The sequence below is a fragment of the Camelina sativa genome, chromosome 13, assembly GCF_000633955.1.
Source record: "Camelina sativa cultivar DH55 chromosome 13, Cs, whole genome shotgun sequence".
Classification (NCBI taxonomy): Eukaryota; Viridiplantae; Streptophyta; class Magnoliopsida; order Brassicales; family Brassicaceae; genus Camelina; species Camelina sativa.
In genome coordinates this window covers 1,097,913-1,120,478 of record NC_025697.1, presented here as the reverse complement: position 1 = coordinate 1,120,478, position 22,566 = coordinate 1,097,913, and the positions used below count along the sequence as shown (strand labels likewise).

At 36.9% G+C, this 22,566-nt stretch overlaps 6 protein-coding genes, 1 long non-coding RNA gene, 2 other non-coding genes and 1 pseudogene across 9 annotated transcripts; 5 read left to right on the top strand and 5 right to left on the bottom strand.

Annotated features, from left to right (window-relative positions):
* LOC104734371 (UDP-glycosyltransferase 89A2) lies at positions 4,135 to 6,494 on the bottom strand. Its single transcript, XM_010453928.2, has 2 exons — positions 6,430 to 6,494; positions 4,135 to 5,582 (listed from the first exon to the last, which is right to left on the bottom strand). The coding sequence occupies exons 1-2, from the start codon at positions 6,491 to 6,493 to the stop codon at positions 4,219 to 4,221; spliced, it is 1,428 nt and encodes a 475-aa protein (XP_010452230.2). The 5' UTR covers position 6,494; the 3' UTR covers positions 4,135 to 4,218.
* On the top strand, positions 6,801 to 8,802 carry LOC104734370 (annotated as a pseudogene).
* LOC104734369 (serine/threonine protein phosphatase 2A 57 kDa regulatory subunit B' alpha isoform) lies at positions 8,897 to 11,612 on the bottom strand. The gene is made up of 2 exons (XM_010453927.2): positions 9,965 to 11,612; positions 8,897 to 9,370 (listed from the first exon to the last, which is right to left on the bottom strand). The coding sequence occupies exons 1-2, from the start codon at positions 11,117 to 11,119 to the stop codon at positions 9,044 to 9,046; spliced, it is 1,482 nt and encodes a 493-aa protein (XP_010452229.1). The 5' UTR covers positions 11,120 to 11,612; the 3' UTR covers positions 8,897 to 9,043.
* Positions 12,225 to 13,567, bottom strand: LOC104734368. Its single transcript, XM_010453926.2, has 4 exons — positions 13,434 to 13,567; positions 13,269 to 13,346; positions 12,743 to 12,844; positions 12,225 to 12,484 (listed from the first exon to the last, which is right to left on the bottom strand). Exons 1-4 carry the CDS (start codon positions 13,434 to 13,436, stop codon positions 12,398 to 12,400), a joined length of 270 nt encoding a protein of 89 aa, XP_010452228.1. The 5' UTR covers positions 13,437 to 13,567; the 3' UTR covers positions 12,225 to 12,397.
* LOC104734367 (dual specificity phosphatase Cdc25) lies at positions 13,672 to 15,128 on the bottom strand. The gene is made up of 3 exons (XM_010453925.2): positions 14,981 to 15,128; positions 14,408 to 14,546; positions 13,672 to 14,034 (listed from the first exon to the last, which is right to left on the bottom strand). Exons 1-3 carry the CDS (start codon positions 15,109 to 15,111, stop codon positions 13,864 to 13,866), a joined length of 441 nt encoding a protein of 146 aa, XP_010452227.1. The 5' UTR covers positions 15,112 to 15,128; the 3' UTR covers positions 13,672 to 13,863.
* On the top strand, positions 15,231 to 15,303 carry TRNAF-GAA. The gene has a single exon. It is a non-coding gene; the product is annotated as a tRNA-Phe (tRNA).
* Positions 15,467 to 19,079, top strand: LOC104734366 (E3 ubiquitin-protein ligase RFWD3-like). The gene is given in 11 exon segments (XM_010453924.1): positions 15,467 to 15,886; positions 16,147 to 16,222; positions 16,300 to 16,389; positions 16,480 to 16,524; positions 16,751 to 16,831; positions 17,075 to 17,153; positions 17,503 to 17,561; positions 17,684 to 17,794; positions 17,894 to 18,327; positions 18,458 to 18,888; positions 18,891 to 19,079. Coding segments are annotated over 11 exon segments (1,833 nt in total). The 5' UTR covers positions 15,467 to 15,530; the 3' UTR covers positions 18,962 to 19,079.
* Positions 19,228 to 19,311, bottom strand: TRNAY-GUA. The gene is given in 2 exon segments: positions 19,228 to 19,263; positions 19,275 to 19,311. It is a non-coding gene; the product is annotated as a tRNA-Tyr (tRNA).
* Positions 19,408 to 21,162, top strand: LOC109128485. The gene is made up of 5 exons (XM_019234961.1): positions 19,408 to 19,546; positions 19,977 to 20,145; positions 20,392 to 20,479; positions 20,588 to 20,654; positions 20,799 to 21,162. Exons 2-5 carry the CDS (start codon positions 20,058 to 20,060, stop codon positions 20,850 to 20,852), a joined length of 297 nt encoding a protein of 98 aa, XP_019090506.1. The 5' UTR covers positions 19,408 to 19,546; positions 19,977 to 20,057; the 3' UTR covers positions 20,853 to 21,162.
* On the top strand, positions 22,017 to 22,309 carry LOC104734365. Its single transcript, XR_759251.1, has 2 exons — positions 22,017 to 22,105; positions 22,230 to 22,309. It is a non-coding gene; the product is annotated as an uncharacterized LOC104734365 (long non-coding RNA).

Here is a 22,566-nt window from a genome sequence, read left to right as displayed (position 1 = left end):
TTTTTTTTTTTTTTTTGTTGGATGTACTACTAGTTCTTGTAGTATCTGTAACATATATGTTTTCTAGCTAGAGCCTTTTGTCATGTTACTAATTTGGTTATTTCTCTCCTTGAATTTATCGATATGAATTAGCGTCCGCGTTACCGGATATGACAATTCGCTTCCTGAGATTGATCTCCAAAAGGCGCTCTGTATACATTTCTTTTCATGTGGAGATGTCGTCAATATTCATTTTCTCTATCATACTATGTTTGTGGCTTCTTTCCTCAATTCCTACAATTTTTTTTATTTTTTCTATCCCAACTCTCAAAAGTTGTTGAATTCTAACTAAAGTCTCTGTCTCTTTCGAATTTTACAGTGCAGCTGACATTACCTTTCGAGGAGATGGATGTGTAGAAAAGGCGCTGAAACTAAATGGAAGTAACATGGGAAATATGACTCTCGTTGTTGAACCTATGATATCCAGAAGAAGGGGGCGCACCACCAATTCTGATGGCGAGAGCCACCCAAGTACATACATTTGCTCGCTCTTGCTTCTTAGATTCTTCTTGTTAACAAATTAAAAACCTCTCATTAGTTTCGTTGTTTATTCTTTTATATTAGGTTCTTCACTTAATAAGAAGATGAAGAAGATGGAGAATAAGATGGAGAAGGAGAAGGAGAAGGAGAAGGAAAAGGAGAGGGAGAAGGAGAAGAAGGAGAAGAAGAAGGATAAGAAGAAGATGATGAAGATGATGAAGGATCTCTCCCTTAAGACTTGAAAAATGCTCAATAATCATTATCTGCTTTAATCATTACCCATGCATGTAGAATGGATAGAGTTGGATTATAGAATGTCGAGCCAAACAGTTCAAAACGACGTCATGTGGTAACGAAGAAAAGCCTGATGATGGTTCCGCCATCTCTCTTCCGTTTCCACTATCTCCCTAAATGATCTTTTGGGAGGTTCCATTTAGGGTTTATGTGCTCTGTAAAATATATATTAGCCTAGCTTTTTTTTTTTAACGTCTATATATAGTAGCCTTTTTTATACCTTCAGAACTATATATTCATATTGGCCCTATTTTACAATTTTGGTTAGTAGGCAAACTGGCCCTATATATTTTGAAAGCCTTTTAATCTTTTAACAAAAAAAAAAAAAATTATATATTCATATTCGACCAAAAATAAATAAATAATAATAAATCAAATCATCAAACCTAAATCCCAAAGATCGATCAGAAAAAAAAAATCTTTGGAACCCTAGGTAGAAGTAGTCGCTCTTGTCAACGTAATCTCAATGGAAGAATCCGCGATCAAAGTAATCTTCTTCTTCTTATGGGCGGGTTCTTCTTCTTACTCAATCGCTCTTTTTGATTAACCTCTGCTTCTCTATTAATTAATTAATGGTTTTCTAATCTTCTGTACCTTTTTTAGGGTTTGAAAGTGCTGGATTCGAATGACAGTGTTGCAGACGCTCCAAAACCCCAGTAAAATTTATTTTACATATATATTTATTTTTGAGATTCTTTGTTGTTGTTATTGTCTGTGTTGATGATCATCTAGTATTATATATTAGCATTTTGACGACGATTTCCGTTGAGGGATATGACACTTCGCTTCCAAAGTATTATGTCAAGCTCGCGTTGCAAAAACATTTCGGTTCATGTGGACAGATCGTATCTTGTTATGTTCCCAGAAACTTTGCTACGGGTCCTATGGGTGTCCTCAGGAGGTACCTTTCTTTCTTTTATTTGTGGCTTTCTTATTAATTCTCTTCCTGCAGGGCTCTCTCTCTCTCTCTCATTCATGTTTAATTATAATCTCAAAATACTTTTTTTTTTTTTTTTTAAACTTTTGTTTTACATCAGTTTTTCCATCGTGAGATTCGAGAGAGGAGCTGCCGAAGAAAAGGCGTTGAAACTTAATGGAACTGACTTGGGAGGATGGACTGCAATCGTTAAGCCTGCAACCTTGCCGATACAGCTCGATCTTAATCGTCGGATACCTGATCTTAGTAATCCCTCGACTAGGAGAAAACAATACACGTAAAGTTTTTAATAAACTTTCTTCTGCAAATCAATTTTTTTTTTTTTTTTTTTAAGGATGTACTACTAATTCTTGTAGTATCTGTAACATATATGTTTTCTAGATAGAGCCTTGTCACGTTACTAATTTGGTTATTTCTCTCCTTGAATTAATCAATATTTAGGGTCCGCGTTACCGGATATGACACTTCCCTTCCTAAGATTGATCTCAAGATGGCCCTCTGTGAACATTTCTCTTCATGTGGAGATATCTGGGGAATTGATCTTTTCACTAAGTTTGTCGCTTCTTTCTTCCTACAAATTTATTTATTATTTTTTTTTCCCAATGCAACTCTCAAAAGTTATTGAATTCTAACAAAAGTCTCTGTCTCTGTCGAATTTTACAGTTCAGCTTACATTGACATTGAAGGAGAAGGATGTGTAGAAAAGGCCAAGGAACTAAGTGGATCTAACATGGGAGAAAGGACTCTTATTGTTGATGATCCTACTGCCTCCCCAAGAAGGAGGCGCATCACCTATCTCCCAAGTACGTACATTTGCTCTTGCTTCTTAGATTCTTCTTGTTAACAAATTAAAAACCTCTCATTAGTTTCGTTGTTTTTTCTTTATATTGTTAGGTTGTTTACCTAATAAGAGGAAGAAGAAGAATGAGAATGAGAGTGAGAATGAGAATGAGAGTGAGAATGAGAGTGAGAGTGAGAATGAGAGTGAGAGGAAGAATGAGGGGCCGAGAGCCAGCCAGGTACATACATTTGCTCTTGCTTCTTAGATTCATCTTGTTAACAAATTAAAACCTCTCATTAGTTTCGTTGTTTATTTTCTTAATATTATTAGGTTGTTACTTAATAAGAAGAAGAAGAGGATGGAGAAGGAGAAGGCTCTCTCTAATTAGGACTTGGAAAATACTCGATCTCTAACATCAACTAGTAGGTTGGTTTCTTAACCAATAATAGATCAGTTAATTTAGTTGGTCGAGTCGACTTTTAAATTTGTATATACCATATTTAATTATACAACTATGACGACTGAATATTATAGTTTTAGTCAGACATAAATGATATGAGAAGATGCTAGCTTAGCTATCTTGGAGGCTTGGTGCACGAAATTCACGAAAGAAAAAGTACCAATACTTAAGAGCCCACTATTTATTTGGTACAAAATAAACATATATAAAAAAGCATGGTTAACAATATTTTTTTATATATATATAATATTGACCTGGTCCATGAATCCATATTAATGTGGTATGATTCACTCTGTTGTTCCTTAAGAAATATTATAGCTAGCTGTCCTTGAGAAACAATATCATACAAGCAAAGACGTCATCAATTTTTACACACTCCACTTTTCTTAATGTAATATCTGTATGTAATCATATACTGATACAATATGAAAATAATATTGGCATTTTAAACAAAAAAAATATCTTGATAAGCTCCATTAGTTTGTATCTTAATTTGTTAATTGCATCAAGCATGTTATTACCTAATTTTGCATAGTGACGCGATTCCATCGTGCCTAGTTTGATGGTGAAGGTGGTGCATCCTGATTGGTGGATAAATGATTCTTGGATTTTATCAGTTCACCACCACCTGAATGATTTGATTTGATATAATAAAACAGAACAAAATAAAAAGAACTATAATGCGCACTACCATTTGTGCATAAATATTTCATGTGGTGAATTAAATAAATAAATCAGTAAGTACCCGTACTATATATATAGTGCCCTAATCATATATTTGTTGGATGATTCAAATAAGAGATTTTGATTAAACTATATATAAGCTATGACGACCAAGGCTTGCTCGCTCTTGCTACTTCTACTGCTCACGGTAACCGTAGTGGTAAGACCATTGGAGGAGCTAGCCGTGACTGGTACACGGAGAATTCTGACAACAGAGAAGGTATCCGGAGAAGAGGTTGAGGCCGATGTCAATAACCACCATAGCATTCCAAGGGAGTCTTGGGGTGATAATGATAATAATCCATGATCCATATATTTTAGTTAAAGATGTTTACTAGCTAAGATCTTGTTTCTATGCTACTTGTCTTCTTTCATACGTGTTTTGTCCCACCCTTTGTAAGTTTGTTACCATTCAAATCCTATCGGTTATAGTTTCAGTTCTTCAAATTTAGTACCAAAAGACATCAAATGGATTTTACAATCAAAACTCGACCACATCATTAATTAGTTTATTACATCTAGTGATAGAGTTTGACTTCCAAATTCTTTGACAAGTCTTTGTAAATCTTCAACAGAGCTTCCATTTGCCTCCGTCACGGCCACTTTAGTCTTCCGTCGTATCTCTTCAGCCCGAGCAGCCACATCGCATCCTCTCACACCCATCGTTTCCGCTATCACCCGACCCAACTCAACCGAGTCAGGCACAGTTTCACCCCCTTCGCAAACCCTAACCGCAACACCCAAATGTTCCACAAGCAACCTCGCGTTCACAAACTGGTCAGCCTCCATTGGCCAACCTAAGATCACAGCCCCACTCGTTATCCCCTCGAGCACCGAGTTCCATCCACAATGGCTCAAAAATCCACCAACCGCCACGTGTCGCAAGACCGCCAGCTGGGAAACCCATCCTCTAACCACCAAACCCCGTCCAGATACCCGATCCTCGAACCCGTCGGGTATCGGATCTTTCTTAACCACCCAGACAAACCGGGTCATGCTTTTCTCAAGAGCTAGAGCCAAAGCATCACACTGGTCTTTAGTCAACGCCTTTTGACTTCCGAAACAAACGTAGACGACTGACCCGTCTGGGGATCCGTCAAGCCAACTAAGCAAATCCGGATCTATAAAACCTGGATCCGAATTAAGACCCGACCCGAATGAGCAAAGCGGGCCGATTACAAAAACCCGATCATGACCACCGGTTCTCTGTTTCACGTACTCGAGATACTCATCTTCCAGAACCTGTGAAGAGTTGAAAACAGAGCCGTAGCTCAACAGATTCATGGAGAAGTCTTTCATGGTTTCGAGATCCGGTGACGGAGTTTGGAGACATCGTCGGACAATAGACGGAAGATGCTCTTCTTTGAAGATCGGAGCACGAGGAAGATCCAGTAGATGAACCGGATCCGTTGATTTGATCCGATCGATGTTCTCGAAGCAGTACTGAAGAACTGAGACTAAGAAGAAGCTAATGGAGAAGAAGGCGAAGCGAGGGATAGAGATTTGATCGCAGAGATCGTGAGTCCAACCGAGGAAGAAATCGGAGATGAGAGCGATCGGAGGATTTGGATGAGATCGGAACCAATTGATGATTGGATCTCGAAGCTGACGAAGAGAAGCCATGATCGGGAGGTTTCCTGAATTCCCGATGTCTTTGACATTTTCGACGCCGGGGGGGAGTGAGGGATGAGGAGGGAAAGGGAAAACGATGGAGGTGACGGAGGAAGGATGAGCGGAGAGAAGAGGAGAGAGGTAAGTGAGGTTCCCGGGAGTGACGATGACGGAGACGTTGACTCCGCGGAGGCAGAGTTGGTGAGTTAAGTCAAGTAGAGGAAGTAAGTGGCCTTGTGCTGGGTATGGAAACACCACTAGGTGCAGTGGCGGATCCAGAATTTTTTTTAGCATGGGGCATAATAGAACGCAAAACAAATTATACAAACATGAAAAGAAGCTATATTGTAAATTTAAAAACCTATAAAATTATAATAGGTTTTTATACTAAATAACATTTTCATTATGTCACTTTATCAATTTTTTTTTTCAACAAAACAAATTAGACGAAATTAGACTATCCTTTAGAAACCATTAATTTTATTTTGGATTAAAAAACTGATATATGAACAAATTATCAATTGGAATATAAAATAACATAATGCATAAGTTTGAAGCATAGAAAATAGTTTATAAAACTAGACAAAAAACGAGTATTCTAACTAGAAAATTTTCTATTGTATAAATTAATCACAAAATATTACTTACTATAGAGTATAAATACGTTTGTTTTAAAAGTTAGAACTAAAAAAAACAATAAAAAAAAAGAAAGAATTACTTAGATGTACTCCAAAAGTTAGTTTATTCTTGATATATATAAATTTTCTAAAAATTCCTGATATCTAAGTCAATGATGCTATATTTCTATATATAAATCTTCCATCGTTGTTATAATTCACAGACTTTCTTTGCAGAAATAAAAGAAATAATTGTGGAATACATTTGTTTATGAAAATTAAAAAATATTATATGGGTGTTTTATTTTGGGTTGAAATGTTTTATTTCCTTCTTTAATATAACTGGTTTGGCCGTTTGGCGTTAAGGCACATCTTTGGTTTGTAATTAGAGTGGGACACCTTTTAAAATTACCTATTAGACTGAAGATAATTGTGTAAATTGTATGAAGAAAAGATGAAAAAAAAAACTTCAATGCCTTGCGTCCGCCCCTGACTAGGTGTGGTGGTTTCGAACTCTCCGATCTACTTTCCGGTAGCATTATTTCCGTCATTTCGCGGTTGCGTTACCGTTTATTTAGTGTGTGTGTGTTTTGAGGGTTGTTTTGGTAGTATAAAGATTTTTTTTTTTTTTTTTTTGTGGATATTAAGGTATGACGTCATTGCCTCTCATTGGTCGCATTTAGATTTATCAATGACGTAGCAAAAAGCAAATCCCTCAAATAGAGGATAAGAAAATTATTAGGAGTATATATGGGCTTAACGCAGGCCTACACTAAATTTAAGGCCCAACAGTTTGTTCGTAACTAGATAATATATATAATAGGATTCACCCAAAAAAAAAAACCCGTTGTTGAAGAAATCAAAATCCCTAGAACTGAAGAAAAAAAGAATTCGAATCCCTTACGCTGCCGCTCTTGTCAACTTTGATCACCATGGACGAATCTGCTGGCATCAGAAGAGTAATAATTCTTCTCCTTAATGGATTTATTCTTTCTCTCACTCTTTGCTTAAAACTCTGTTTCCAAGTATTGTAAGAAAAGGTATTTTATGAGGTTAGGAGAATTTCTAATTAGATGTTTTGGTAGTGTAGGATCTGAAATTGCTGGATTTGAACGATCGTGTTGTTGCAGACTCTCCGAAACCCCAATCCAAAACCAAACCCCGGTACCTAAATTTATTTTACGTATATTTTTTTTGGGAATTTTTGCGTTTGTGAGGTGTTTGATGATAATATATTATCTCTTGCTAGGACGACGATTTCAGTTGAGGGATATGACACGAGGCTCAGTGAGTATGCTCTCAAGCTCGCGCTGAAGAAACACTTCTCTTCATGCGGAAGGGTCGGACATATTTATGTTCCCAGAGACTTTAAAAAGGATATCCTCAAGAGGTACCTATTTAATTTCCCTCTCTCATTCATGTTTTTAAATGCTCTGGTAAACTCTAAAAATAAATAAACTTTTTACAGTGTTTCCTTCGTGTTCTTGTCTGGAGAAGGTGTCGAAGAAAAGGCATTGGAACTCAATGGAACTGACGTGGGAGGATAGACTGCAATCGTTAAGGCCGCACCCTCTCAGACAGAATACATGGATCCTCCTTGTCCTGCTAACCAAGCAAAAATACATCGGTAAAATCAATATTATTACTATTATTATTATTATTTAGGATGTGTTTGCATCTTTGTTTCCAGATGTTAATAATAATAATATTTTCTCTCGTGCAATGCAATCAATTATTATAGGGTCTGCGTTACCGGGTATGACACTTCGCTTCCTGAGATGGATCTCCAGATGGCGCTCTGTGATCATTTCTCTTCATGTGGAGAGGTCTGGCAAGTTCGGGTTCTCTCTAGGTTTGTGCCTTCTCCCAGTTGTGTGTGTTTTGTTTCCAAGCTCTCTCAAGTGTTATCGATTTCTCTCTAACTAAAGACCCTTTTTTTCTATTTTTTTTGCAGCATTCCAGTAGCTTGTATTTATCTTAGGGGAAAAAGTTGTGTAGTAGACAAGGCGCTAAACTAAATGGATGTAACATGGGAGGAATGAATCTTGTCGTTGAACGTAATCAGCCGCAACCGGGAGACATAATAATAAAAAGAGAGCGTCTCTGCACTACTACTGGCTATGTGCTCCCAAGTACATCAATTCTTTTTTGCTCTTCTTGCCTTTCTTTAGATAATTCTCTTTTTCTCTCATCAGTTGCGTTGTTTATAACTTTATTTTATTATTATATATTAGGTCTCTTAATCAGGGCGTCCGAGAATAAGAAGAAGAAGTTGGAGATGGAGATGGAGATGGAGATGAATGACAAGAAGAAGAAGAAGATGAAGATTAAGCTGACCAAGTTGGACAAGGAGATTCAGATGCATAGGGAGAATAAGGTGAAGTTTGATATGGAGAGGAAGAAGAGGCTAGAGATGGAGAATCTTGAGATGGCTCAAGAATCTTGATATAATTCAGAAATTCAGAGATCTAAACAAGAATGGAAGCCATTATCAGACAAGAGGAACATAGCAGATGAGTAACCTTCTATAGGAATTCCACATTATGTGCTGCTGCTGCTAACCCCAGGAGTCAGAACATGAGTTTAAGGTTATAGGCCTAGACTGAACAATGCAGTAAGACAACTGTTGATGATATGCGATTGGTTTCGGCTTATGCAGCGGTATCAACGCCCTGATCAGAAAGAGCTTGTGCTCCTCCTTCATTGACAAGGCAAACCCATTGATAGTACTACCCAGTATCTCCAAAAGCTCCCCAATCCCGCTGCCTAAATTTTTTATATTAGTTGTAGTGCATCATTTGGTTGCATTAGATTTACTTCAAACATGTCAATAAGATTACTTTTCTTATAATTTCGTATCAAATTTAGATTTTGTTGGCTTTAAGTCTACAATTTAAAGCTGGATTGAGAAATCAGAATCACCATAAAAAAGATTTTCAAAATAGAGGAAAAAGAAAAATCTAATGGCTTGATTTAAGGACTTTTTTTCCAGACCTTCAAAATAAATAAATAAAATATAATATTTTGCAACGATTAGTGAAATTGTGAAGAAGTAAAAGAAAGAATATTATTAATTGGATGATTTGGTAACTGTTTTTCTTCTAAGAAGTGATCATAGGATCTTCTCTTTCTCGCTCCTCTACTGCTTCATCTAATCTCCTCCACCTATCTTGGCGTTGCTCTTCCACTTGTTTAGATTTGGCTTGTTTCTCTTCGTACTGTTGCTGGCAATCTTCAAAGAGTTCAGGGTCCATCTCCATGAACATTCTCTTTATATTCGCGCTTAGACCATGCACTGCTTGGTTCCAGTGAGACTCTGTGTTTTTCTCCAGCGAACCGAATATGATAGGAAGGATCACGCTTCTGTTCTGAGCAATTAGACCCACTACGTGCTCGTTGTTCCATAAGAACAGTGCTCGTTCTGCAACCTGCATTGCATGATAATATATGCACTTTGAGTATGAGAGATTGAGAAAATTCCTTAGTAATTCAAGCAAATATAAGTTGGTTAAGTTAAAGCTATAGAGAAGATGAAACCATGGTTTGTTCAAAGAGAATTCTATCACACATGAACAAACTAAAAGCAAAGGTTTTTAATCAATTCAGCGGAGTTGGCTGTCTGGCAGAGCTAAATCAAGACGAGTGACACACAAGACGATTGATGTACGAATCAAATCATTTATTTAGCAGATGGTAATAGCAATTGCAGGAGATCAACAGAGATGGCTATGATTCGAGTCATTTTGCTGAAATAGGCATGAAATAAAAGGAGAAAATAACCAGAAAAAATTAAGATTCTATGCTAAGCACATAAAGAAATTACAGTACTTTTTTTTCAAATGAGGAGTCAGAACATGAGTTTGAGGTAATAGGCCTAGATCATTGCCTCGATATGCAAAATTATCACACAACATAAGCCTTTCATACAAGAAGCTAAACAGGAAAGGCTCCAAAGCCTAAGAAACTTTAACGAGCAGATTGAAAAGAGAAACCAAGCCATACGATACGAGATTTTTACTAACCTGAAAATTAGAGCTACTGAGGCATCGAGCAATCTGTTGGAACAGAGGGACCATACAGCGTTGGAACTCAACAGTTTGTGTTGCCTCGAGAACCTCTTCAAGTTCAGCAAGAAAGAGAACCTCTTTTGTACAGTTTGTCACAGGCCAAAACTTTAACAATCCCCTGATCACTGTATCCGCAAGCTTATAATCTTTCTCCACAAACTGAACAATGCAGTAAGACAACTGCTGATGATACATTGCGATTGGTTTCGGCTTATGCAGCGGTATCAACGCCCTGATCAGAAAGAGCTTGTGCTCCTCCTTCATTGGCAAGGCAAACCCATTGATAATACTACCAAGAATCTCCAAAAGTTCCCCAATCCCGCTATGTCTCTCAGTCTCGTAGATAAACCTATAGAATATATAATTCATTGCTTTCCTAATAAAGGGCCTGTGGACCATAAACTTGCCATAAATCCTATGAAGAATCGTTTTCAAGTACTCCCTTTCTCTAGGATCTTCGGTCTCAAACAACTCAAGCAGCTTCAACACAAAGGAATGGTCAATATACCGTTTAGCAACTTTAGTATCTGTGTCAGAAGGAACAATGTATCTAAGCAGCAACTCGTAAACAAGCTGTAAATGAGGCCAAGATGGTTCCAAGTAAGGCTCCTCTTCCTCGAGATCAGCAGGCTCTTGACCTGTATTCTCGTGTGAAGCAGGAGGAAGACACCTGAATATATTAAACGAAACCATCTTTACCATTTCTTCCTGACAGAGTTCAGTGAGCTTCCCTGCACCAGACTGAATAAAATCAACAAGCTCTAATAAAGTCTGCCTTTTTATCTCCTTCTCCCTCGCGTTCTTCAACGTGTCTGTAAAATCAAACTGGAAACAGCAAATCTGGAGTTTCCTCAAGAACAAGGAGTGACGCTCGGAAACAGAAACGTCTCTGAACAAAGGAAGAGGCTCCACTGAATACATAGGAGGAGGAGGAGGAGGATGGGGTTGTGCCGTTGTTGAACCTGGAGAAGAAGAAGGACCACGAGATGCGTGATTTACAGCCATATTGTTGGATCCAGGACCCGGTGGATCAAACCCATACATAGACGAATCATTCGCCTCAGTTCTAGAGGCCTTTCGATGTGCCCCTTTCATGATCTTCTTAAACATGGCTTCACCCACTATAATAATAATAATAAACAGACCCCACAGAGAGAGAGAGAGAGAGAACCCTAAGTTGTTGTTTCTCCCTATTTAGAAACCCTAAGTTTCGCGAACTCAAATTGAATCAAGCGTGAAACGAAATGAAAGATGAATTGAATGAATCTGTAAAGTATTCAGATTCAAATTGCTTTACAACAACAAAGAAAAAGAAGAAGAACCTTCTTCCACTGCACTTCTTCTGTATCAATCTTCCGAGTATGCTCTGTGAGATCTGAAAATGGTGAAATTAAACCGTTGGATTGATCGACGAGATCCTCGGAGATTTGGACAGCGAAGTTTTCCGGTGAGCGAGAGAGAGAGAGAGAGAGAGAGGATCTTCAAATTAAAAAGGGAACAGAACAAAACAAACAATATAATTACGATACTTTTGAAATTTCATTTTGTTATTCAAATTCACAACCAAAGACACGACGATATTATTATTTTTATTTTTAAAAAAGTGTTTTTAAAATAGTTTTGATGCTTTTTTTTGTTTAATTATCTTATTGAAATCACATTTTATGGTTTTATCCTAAACGTTAGCGTAAGTGTGATGGCTCTTGTGCACGTGGCTTCTGAGTGAAGTGCTCGCAACTTTAACTATTTGGTCCATATATGAATAATGATCATTTATTATGATTATGCAACAACAACAACAACAAAAAAGACTTTTTTTTTTTTTTTTTTTATAAAACATTATGTGAAAGATGCTTTAGAAATAAAACTAAACACACAATGTATGAATTTCATTATCCATTTGAAATTAACATGACATTACAAAAATAGTGACAAGTGGTCATCACTAGATTTTAATGATGAAAGAAATCAAATAAACCGAGTAGTCGCTATAGACAAAAATCTTTTAAATTTTTATATTCCAACATTTCACTATGGATGGGATAATAACAACCTCTGAAGATAACGAAGGGATACAACAACAAGGCAGGACTCGATTGGATCAGTTTTGATGGCTTTAAAAGTTTTTCAAGTGGTTATACATCTTAAGTCAAGTGTTTGTAGTTCAACTAGTACAGTGATCCGAAATTTACTGAGGAATTCGACATCTCCCACATAAAAGAAAGAGAAGTAAACATATAAGAAAAAGTCCTGTTACGTAGCATTTTTAACGGGAAAATTACCAAAAAGTTTCAACAAATATCACAATTGGTAATATCATCTTCCAGCTTCTTTTATCCAAAACATATCCACAAATACAAAAGCTTTATTGAAAAAAAAGACTCGGGATCAATCCTGCTTAACCCCACCCGTCTCCTCTGCAACGACAGGTTTAGCTATTGTTTTTGTACCTTCAGTTCCAGTTTCAGCAGCCACCTATTGCAAACACATATAAGGGTGAAAACTCAGAATCAGAAACCGGATACAATGTGAAATATTCAGAGAAGAGTAAATGAACTTCATGGGAGCTAATGGAATAATGGAAAATTGATGGATTCAAGCAGGTACAAACGTAACACATCAATTGAAGCATCACAGCTATGTTTTCACCAACCCAAGAAACAAGTCAACTAAGAAAGTACTATATGTCTGGAGAAAAAGCGCCCAAGCAAGTGAGTCAGTCTTTTCACTAACTTTGGTAGCGCTGTCGTTTTTAGCAACAGGCTTGAAAGGACAAGCTGGAGGGACTCTCGCTGGCTTCCTGTACTCCCATCCGAGCCACGCGTACAACTTCGCCTAGTTATTATTAAGCATGAACAGCCAAAACTCAAAAGAGTTAACAAAAATGATTAGACGAAAACACTACCAGCAATATTTACTACTAAAGCCATAACCTCTAAAGACTCCAAAGATAATAGGTATGAAACACTAACAGAACCAAGATTCACTAACATCTTCAACTTTCCAAGAGCCCACCTCAAGCTATAACATCTACAACTAATCTTCTTCCTAAACTAATCTCCAATTCTGTTAATATAATAATTCCCTTTTGTCTATCAAATAAAGCAACATCTCATTCAAGACTAATCGAATACAACACTCTTAGCAGCTTTAAAATTTTCAAAATTGTAGGTTCTGATATTGAATCTGATCATTCTGTCGAGGAGAGAAAAAAAAAACGAAACTTTAAGGAAATCAAGAAAGAAGGAGTGCGATTTACCATGAAGAAATCGATGATGCGAGGCATTAAATTGACGAGCGGGACGAGGAACAGCGGCACCAAACACATAACGCAAACCTGTGAAAATTCATAGATTCAGTCAATCTGAAAATCGAAAATTAGATGAATTAATTAAAAAAAAAAGGGAAATCGAACAAGTCTAACCATATTGAAATTAGGGTTCTTGACTAAGGAATTGGGAAATTTCGGATGAATCGCGCGACTAGTAGTAGAGAATTGGAGAGAGAGATAAAAAAATATGATTTCTACTTCCTTCCCATGAAGTCGTTGTCGCCCCCAAAAGCCACCGAGAAAGTTTTGACGGCGTTATAAACGTTACCGAACAGTTACTTTATTAATTGACGGCGTTAAGATATAATAAACGTGGCTTTGACGCTCAATAAAACTTTACAATACCCAAAAAGCCCTTTTAGTATTGTGATTTGCAAATATAGTAAACGTTTTGTCTCCCACGTAAAACCAAAACATATTTGGTGGCAAGAGACTATTTTTTTATGAATAATCTTAATTCAGTTTTTTAATACATGAACAATGTGGAAAGATCAATTAGGTCCTTAATACGGTTCAGTAGAGTTTAGGGGCAATCGCTTTTGCAAGGAACGTCTGCACAGCGACACACTGGTTTTCCAGAAGCTTCCCAGCCATTAAAGCCGCGTTCCAAGATCATGATGTTTTTGATCCCAGTATCTTGCTTCTTCTCATCTAGATAATTCACCAGCCTTCTTGCACAAGTTGGGCCACGAACCTGCAGTAAGATTTGATTTCAATCAAAGCTTATCAATATCATTTCATTTTCGTGTGAGAATTAGGACTTAGGACAGAACAAAGAAGTGAGTGAGAACTGGCTCGAATCAAAGGTTGCTAAATAAAGGACAGAGAGCTTGATGTTTTGGAGTGCTAGAACCTAGCAGCTACTCGATGTTATTTCTTTTAAGAATGTTCCTACTCCAAACCATACATAAAGAATAGATGGACTAGTAGGCAAACATTACAAAAGACAGTTGGATTTTGCATACTTGATCCACTTTTGATGCATATTTGCAGAAAGTTAGAGATACAGTGCTATATCATGTCTTGTTTCATTATGGGGAAAAAGATAAAGAGAGTAAAACACATACCTGGCTCAAGGCACAATGGAAAACAAGCGTGTCTTTGTCCTTGACATTTTGAACAAGATGAGAAATCTTGTCATCAAACGAGCCACTCGCATAGTGATGCGACCCAGCTATATGCCCATCATAGTTCCTCTCTTCATCCCTTCAAAACAAAACAAACCCAATTACACATATAGTCATCCAAAGTCTGGATTTTTAGCCATATCTCTGAATAAGAAGAACCTAAGTTAAGAATTACAAAAGATCCGGCCTTTTCCCTTCATTCCTCAGACTACTTAACCACAAAAGCTTTGTTCAAAGCTCATGAGATTCATAATAGTTGCTTTTTTTAGATTGAGATTCTACAAAATTCCAGTTTAAGAAAACATTGAGATACAACTTGTTCATAAATAATCTCTAATCCCAGAACTAAACATAATTCAAAAGCACTCGCTCCTAAACCCATATCAGTAGTATTACATGGAAGAGCAAAATCAAACCCTAACACCAATCGGATTGGTTCGAACTAAAATTTACTAAAGAGATCAGATTAGTAACTAAAATTTGCTAAAGATATCAAATCGCCTATGGGAGTACCTGACATCGATGATGGCGATGTTGGGACGACGATGGAGAGGGAGAAGCTGAGTAGAGGTGATGTAAGAGATGCTTCTCGCCATCGCCATTTTTTTCTTTTTAGTGAAAAAGGAAAATATGCTTCTCCCCATCTTTTAATCTCTCTCTTTTCTTCTAAAGTCACGAACATTCTCATAGAACATTTTCCCCAATTTGAGGTGACATTTATTTTTGTTATTATTAATATTATGTATCGAATAAATAACAATAAGCGGGGATAGCTCAGTTGGGAGAGCGTCAGACTGAAGATCTGAAGGTCGCGTGTTCGATCCACGCTCACCGCATTCTTTTATTTATTTTTCATTTTTTGGCATTCGGGTTTGGGATAGTTCGGTTAAGACAAAATTATGCCGATTAGAACCAAACGAAATCTCGGTCCGGTACGGTACGATGGTCGGTTATATATTTGTTCTTCGAGATCTTGTCAGCGAAAACTTTTCGCCTTCATCGTCCTACTCCCGCAGAAACGGTCACAATCAATTGGCGCTTAATTTTTTGGGGTTTAGCCCTAATGTCGACTCGCCGGCGTTACTCCGGTCCCGGAGTAAGAATTGCACAATACATTGAATCTGAGGATGAAGGAGAAGACTATGGAGAAGAAGTAGTTGGAGAAGAAGACGAAGAAAGCGAAGAGGAGGAGGAGGAGGAGGAGGAGCAGGAAGAAGATACCGAAAGCCAAGCCAGGGATGTTGTAGTCTCACCTAGGGTTTCACAGAATGAGAGCCAAGAGAATCAGAAAATGTCACAAGGTATTTGTTCATCTTCAGGATCGCAGGAAGATGTGGAATGGAAACACGGCGAGACTGAGGGATTGTTCTGTTTGATTTGTATGGAAGTTTGGACCAACGATGGCGAACATCAAGTCTGGTAATCTCAATTCCAGTTACTGTGTGAACAAATTTTGGGTTCCCCTCTTTAGCGATTTGATGATTTCATGATTCCAGTTCTATCTATTTTTTTGATTATCTTGACAGTAATCATCTAGTTCGTAGTTGATTTAGGTTCTGTTAAACAAAGTTTTTGAGATTCTCTTTCCACTATTTGATTACTCTGGTCACGTCTAATATTATTTTGAATGCAACTAAATGGGTCTTCTCTTTTCTTCTTCTTTACTGGTGTGATTCAAGTTGTCTTCCATGTGGACACTTGTATGGGTTTTCCTGCATCAAGAAGTGGCTACAGCAGCGGGGAAGTGCAGGAAAGGTGTGTGGTTGTTGTTATGTAGTTTGTTCGATGATAGTTCATCTTGCTCATAGAGTCACAATGGTTTTATTTTTTTGTGTCCGCAATGCATTAGAAAATGTAGCCTGAGAGATGTCCGGAAAATCTATGCATCACGTGTTGCTGCAGTTGATGATGAAGCACAAAAGGTAATACAATGAATGTATTTTTCCTAGTTACATACATGATCAGAAATCACAGTATGAAATTCTAATGATATTCTTGTTTTGTATTGGCAGAGAATCTTATTTCTGGAGGCCAAGTTAAGCTCAATTGAACAGAAGGTAGGAAAAAAATTATTGCTGGGATAGTAGTTCATGATATTGCTATACTCAGTCCGCACTGTTCTGAGCTTAGTTCTTTGAATTGCTTTTTAATCATTCAGAAGTAGATTTTCCGGATTACTAAAACCTCCCAATGCGTTCAATATAAGTTATCTATGTAGGTTATGTCTGTCAGTAGACTGAAACATATGTGTGAGCCCCTTATATCTTCTGACATGTCTCGCAGACTGCAAGCTGGAGTAACAAAGAAGCTCAATGGAAGAAAATGGAAGCAGAGCTACAATTAGAAGTTAATAAGCTGAAGAAGGTACACTCTTAAGAGTTTGTTGCCACGTAGTCATTCTTAACACTTTGTTTTATGCTTGGAAAGATTATGATTACTGCTAAGTGTTAACTAGCCAAATCTGGAATAATAAGTTGGTTCGTGTATCTTTTAGAAGGGAGCTAAGTTTGAATAATAGCCCCCATCTTAGTTTGCTATTTTCTACACAAAATTGCTACACATGTTTCTCCTATAGTAAGCATCAGGGTAGAAATTTTGTTTTTGCAGAAGATAGCTGATATGGAAAGTATGGCTATGGGTGCGCAGAGAAACTCTAATGTGGCTTCTCAGAATCAATATATACATGGTAATTACACAATTACGTGTTTCATGGTTGCAACACAGGCAGCTTTGTTAACATTAAATATACTTATTAGATCCGATATTATATGGTTGCGTTTTCTGTGTTACCTTATTTTTCATTTCTATGCTTGCACCATTTTGTTGGATGAATTGTCTCAATGGGATCGTTGTTCAAGTAGAATTGATATGCTGTTGTGCGATTGTTTCCACTCTGACCTTAGGACTTAACTCATGGCATTACATTACCCAAACAGTAATAGAGGTTTATCCCTGAGTGGGATAAATGATTTTCTTTTCTCCTTGAAAAGTAATGCATATATACTTCTAAACAGTTGTAAGTGCATGCCTTTCAGGTCATACAAACTACCAAGAACATCATGGACAGGCACCTTCTTGCAGCTTCAGACATCAGGTGTGGCATAGTGTTCCATATTAGTCCCCATTGTTTTAGAATTTTTGGCTGAAGGACCGTCTGTTTTCAATTGTGTTGATGTGTCTAACGCAAATTAGATCATTTCATCCAATTTTTTGTAGGGAGATTTGCTAGTCAGTGGTGGCCGTTTATTTGACATAGATGGTGGTCGAAAAATTGTGTTATTGGCTCGTAGGCTCTCAGGCGTTGGTGGAACATTTGTGCTTACGCAAGTAAGTTTTTTTTTTCTGTTGTTCCCTTTTATTTTTGATCTAACACTAGTTTTAAATGATGAAACTATACGTCTTTTAAAATATATGTATATGTTGCAGATGAGCCTACATTCGGGTGAGATTGATGATATTTTGTTGCCTCCTACCACAAGAGCAATTAAAGATCTTCACCTTTCCCCTCACAATAACGGGCTTGCAGTATTTGGTTCTCTAGGAAAAAAATTATCTGTTATAAGCTTGGAGAGCCACAACACTGTCTTATCGTATGATTTACCAGCTGCACCTTGGTCTTGCTCCTGGGATCTCAACAGCTCTCACTATATTTATGCTGGACTACAGAATGGAAAGGTTTTAGTATTTGACAGGCGTCAAACAACGGGACCTTTCGCATCGTTGACTGGCTTAACAACCAATCCAGTCCATACTATCCATCATCTCTCTACCAACTCCACTCCAACTTCTGATGTCCGTGCCCTCTTGTCAGCTTCCTCCATCGGGCTGTGTCAGTGGAACATTAATGGCAGCGAGGGAAGGTGAGGTTTTGTGTTTCTCTGACATTGATGCTTGGTCACAGAACTTTAGCATCTGCTTGGAGAAGTTTAGCATAACATTTTCTAGGCTCTAACTTGTTATAGTTTCGGTTTTTTGTTTGTGTGTGTGTAGCCCATCATTAATTACAGAAACAGGAAACCCAGGAGTTTGCATATCATCCTCGTATTGTCCTCGCAGTGATCATATAGTGGCTTCTTATAGACCGAGAGTTGGTGGATCTTCTGAAGATACAGTCCAGACTCAACCTTCGTTGACCCAAACAGGAGTCAATAGTAATGGTGTAGATGGATTTCATGTTAGTCTCAAGAGAAGAGGTGGTGATTCTTATTACCAGAAACTGTCATCCACACAAGCTTTTGTAGATAACATACGTCTGCCAAGAACAGCGATTATAGACTTTGGTGAGGGAAAGAATCAACAACTATTTGCATCTTGTGATGAGTCCACTCGGGAGCTCATCTTGCAAGATCCTTTGAATTTTGCCGTCTCTCAAAGGTTCCCAATGTCAAGTCATCTTCCGCTCCAAGACGTAAAATACGCTCATGTAATGGAACGGGTCTGCTTGGTCTCTTAAACGATGAGAAATTGCAGCTTTTTAGGAACGAATATTGGTAGTCTTGCAGGTATGGATAATAGATGGTGTATGTTGAAGTGCAAACATATGTAAAGCGGCTGCTAACTTATCTAATATCTTTTGTAATCTGGAGATGCTAATGGAGTTAGTTAGCCATTACTTAAATATAGTATGATCTTAGTTATGAATTTAATTGCTGCGTAATATATGATCTCAGTTACATACACTGTTTAATGTAATATGTTTCTGATTTATTTCACAAGTTTTTTATTTTTAAAGAAACACTAAAAAAAATTTAAAAAGAAAATCCGACCTGCCGGAATCGAACCAGCGACCTAAAGATTACAGCAACAACTACAGTCTTCCGCTCTACCAACTGAGCTAAGGTCGGTCACGCCAAATTATTGGTTATAATTATTTAAGTAGTATTAATAAAATAGTTAGAGAATTATTTAGCTTTGTTAAAAAAAGGAAATAAGAAGAAGAGAGATTCGATTCCATAGGATTCTTCTTCTATCGACACTTTTACCTTTACACGTTTATTACGATTTCTTCTCGGCGAGAGGGAATTAGGATTATCTCTTTCAGTCGTCGTCGTCGTCGAAGATTCCAATCAGCTTCACAGGTTTTACATCCTTCTTTCTCTCTCTCTCTCTCTCTCTCTTGTTTGTCTTAGTTTTGATTTTGCCAGATTGTGATTGGAATGAATCACTATATTATCTCTTAGTAAGTCCCAAGAACAATTTCGGATTTTTCGGAATCTGGCTTGATTGAACCTATTCTAGGGTTCCATTAGATGATTCATCTCTTTTGCCTTCTGGGTTCCAGAATTAAAGTTTTAGGGTTCTTCTTCCCTTTATCGCGATTGGAACTGGTGCACTGCCTCTCATTCTCCCCCAATCTCACTCTTGATAGATACAATGAGATTAACTAGTTTGCTAATGAACCCTAATGAGTAGTGTAAAATTGTTATATCTTGTTTCCTTCGTGATTATGACTATAAAATTTCTGTTTTTTTTTTTTTTTTTTTTTTTTTTTTTTTTTTTTTTTTTTTTNGTTTTTCCTGTCTCGGTTCTTCAAATTTTGGGCATTCTGATCTGTCTTTGATTCGACAAAAGGGATCTTTTTTAAAAGACAATGGAAGCTAATGTTGACTCTGCTAATGTTGTTTCAAGTTCTCCAATTGATCAAGAAGAATCGACTGAGAACAACTTTGTGAACAATGGTAGTAACCTTTCTTTCACAGTTTATATTTTTTTAGGGGTTTTGAGATTTTGACTCGAACAAGATTTATTGTCCTACGGGTTAGCTTAATATTAGTCTTTTTGACAGTTAGAGAAAACTGATTTTCTCATCAGGTTTATTAGTGGTCAGTAGATTTAGACTGAATACGATCAGCTTTGCTCAATTTCTTTAGTGTCTGTTGTTTAGGCAGAAGTACAGATGATGTTAAATTCTATTTATTGTGCAGCTGAGATTGCGTGGCAAGAGTTGAGAAAGAAGTGGGTCGGTGATCCATCTAATAGGACTTCAGAGATGCCTCTTGAACCTGTAATCAGGTACATGATAATCAAGTTTAATTATTGATTGCGTCAAGCTTTCATGTTTTTACATATATAGTATTTTTTAACTCCTTTTCTCACTCTAAAATCTTTTGTAATCTGTAGCTTCAACGCTACTTATGAAGAATTGCTCACATCCACCACTCCTTTTCAGAAGCCCATCCCTCTAGCTGTGAGTTCCTCCTACAAATACTCCATATAAATAATTTCATCTTCTGCTTTAAGTTGGGTTTCTTCGTCTGTTTCCTTTGATATGAATCTCCTGTCATAGCTATCAAACATCTCATGGTAGTTGCAATCTTCTTTAATTTTGCAGGAAATGGTGGATTTTCTGTTTGATATTTGGCACGGGGATGGCCTCTTCGAGTAGGTAACACCGAGAGGGGGGATTCTCAGTAGTATTCTTGGTACAGAATTTAGTTGCAGGCTCTAATGATCAAAATTCCAGTATCTTTGAGAAGATACTCTGATCTTGTTTTTCATTGACATACCATGAACGTATATATATAAAACTAATTTTTAATTAGGTGTTTTTGAGATTCTCTTCCATGAGACAATTCACTAAAAAACAAAGCTAGGATCACGCTTTTGGTTGATTATCTTATTCTATAAGAGAGTTCGACTAACATAAAGATGCCATTTTGGTTGATTTAATGATGCTTGTTCACCACCTTGTGATATTTTTTTGTTCTTGAATAAAATCATTTTAGTGTTGGCATATAAAAGAAACGGCTGAGATGAACTTGTAAGTGGATATGGGATTTAAAGGCTAAAGAAAACGTGTGTGAACTTGATAGGCGCGACTGCGTTTGGTGATTGCGATTGTATGTATGTGCGTTTTAGGTGTCGAAACGCACTCACTTACATTGCCCATAGAAAAGTCAAAAAGAAAATCGTTGACCGTGACTAATCTATTCTATGATAACAAAGCTTATACTAGTCTCGTAGTAACAGAAATTATATATTTTTTTTTTTTTTAAAAAAAGAAGAAAAAATGAAGATGATTCTGAAATCAGAAATTTTTATACAAATCACTCCGTTACATGCAGAAGTTTGAAACTTTCATTTGGGTGATGCAATGCATAATTGGATATGATTTCTGGGATGTGGTTTTCTTAACAGACTGCTCAGATTTGGTGAAAATGGTGTTTTCACCTCATGATTGGCCAGCCTTCGCAACATACCTAGACAATATCAAGATTGAGAGGGATGAGTTTTCTTCATTTTCTTTGGTTCAGGTTTCTAGAAATGCTAATGTAAGAGCGGATTCTTTGGCACTCCGAACACGTTCTTTTCCGCATCCTCTGTTGTTTGTAAATAATTTATCCATAAATTGGCTCGTTTGAGCTTTTTCGATAAAAAAAAATCAATATAAACAACTTTATCTTTACTAGGTTAGTTGTCAATTGTACTAGATTCCGAATGATGATGATGTTTTGGTATTACAGCTTACATCATGAATTTTACATTTTACATTTACTGAGATACTACTGTAAGTCTCCGGTTACATTAGATTTAAAGAAAAGAAAAAAAACAAAACTTCTGCAGAAAAAAACAAGTTGCAAGGAAATTTTTTATTATTATTACTTTTTCTAAAAATATGGAAAGAAGAAAATCGTGAATGTGAGCAAAGCTTTTTTGTCTTTCTTCTCTGTTATTTCATATTCAAATTGTTGTTATTTTTTTTTTGTTTGTCAATATTCATAATTTTGTTTTGTTTTGTTATCTCTTTTGATTGTTTTTTCAGAATTTGTTTTGGTGGGTTTTAGATAAATTGGGTGTGGCAATAAAAAATTGAAAAATTGTCCCATAAGGAAAATAAATAAATCCATAGTGAAGGAAGAATCTGCTCTTAAGAGTCGAAAACGAATTTCTCGTTTTTGTTTTATCTCTCTGCATCTCCTCCGGCCAATCTTAAATACTTCCGACGAGATAGATTAGATATCTCGAGTCGTCGGAAATAAAAGGTGAGATAACTTCTTGAGTTCATTATTATCCCAAAAGCTCCTAAATCTGTGGATTACTCAATCTTAGTCTCCTAATTTGCAAAAGCATTGAGCTTTTTTCTTGTTTCTGGGGGGGGG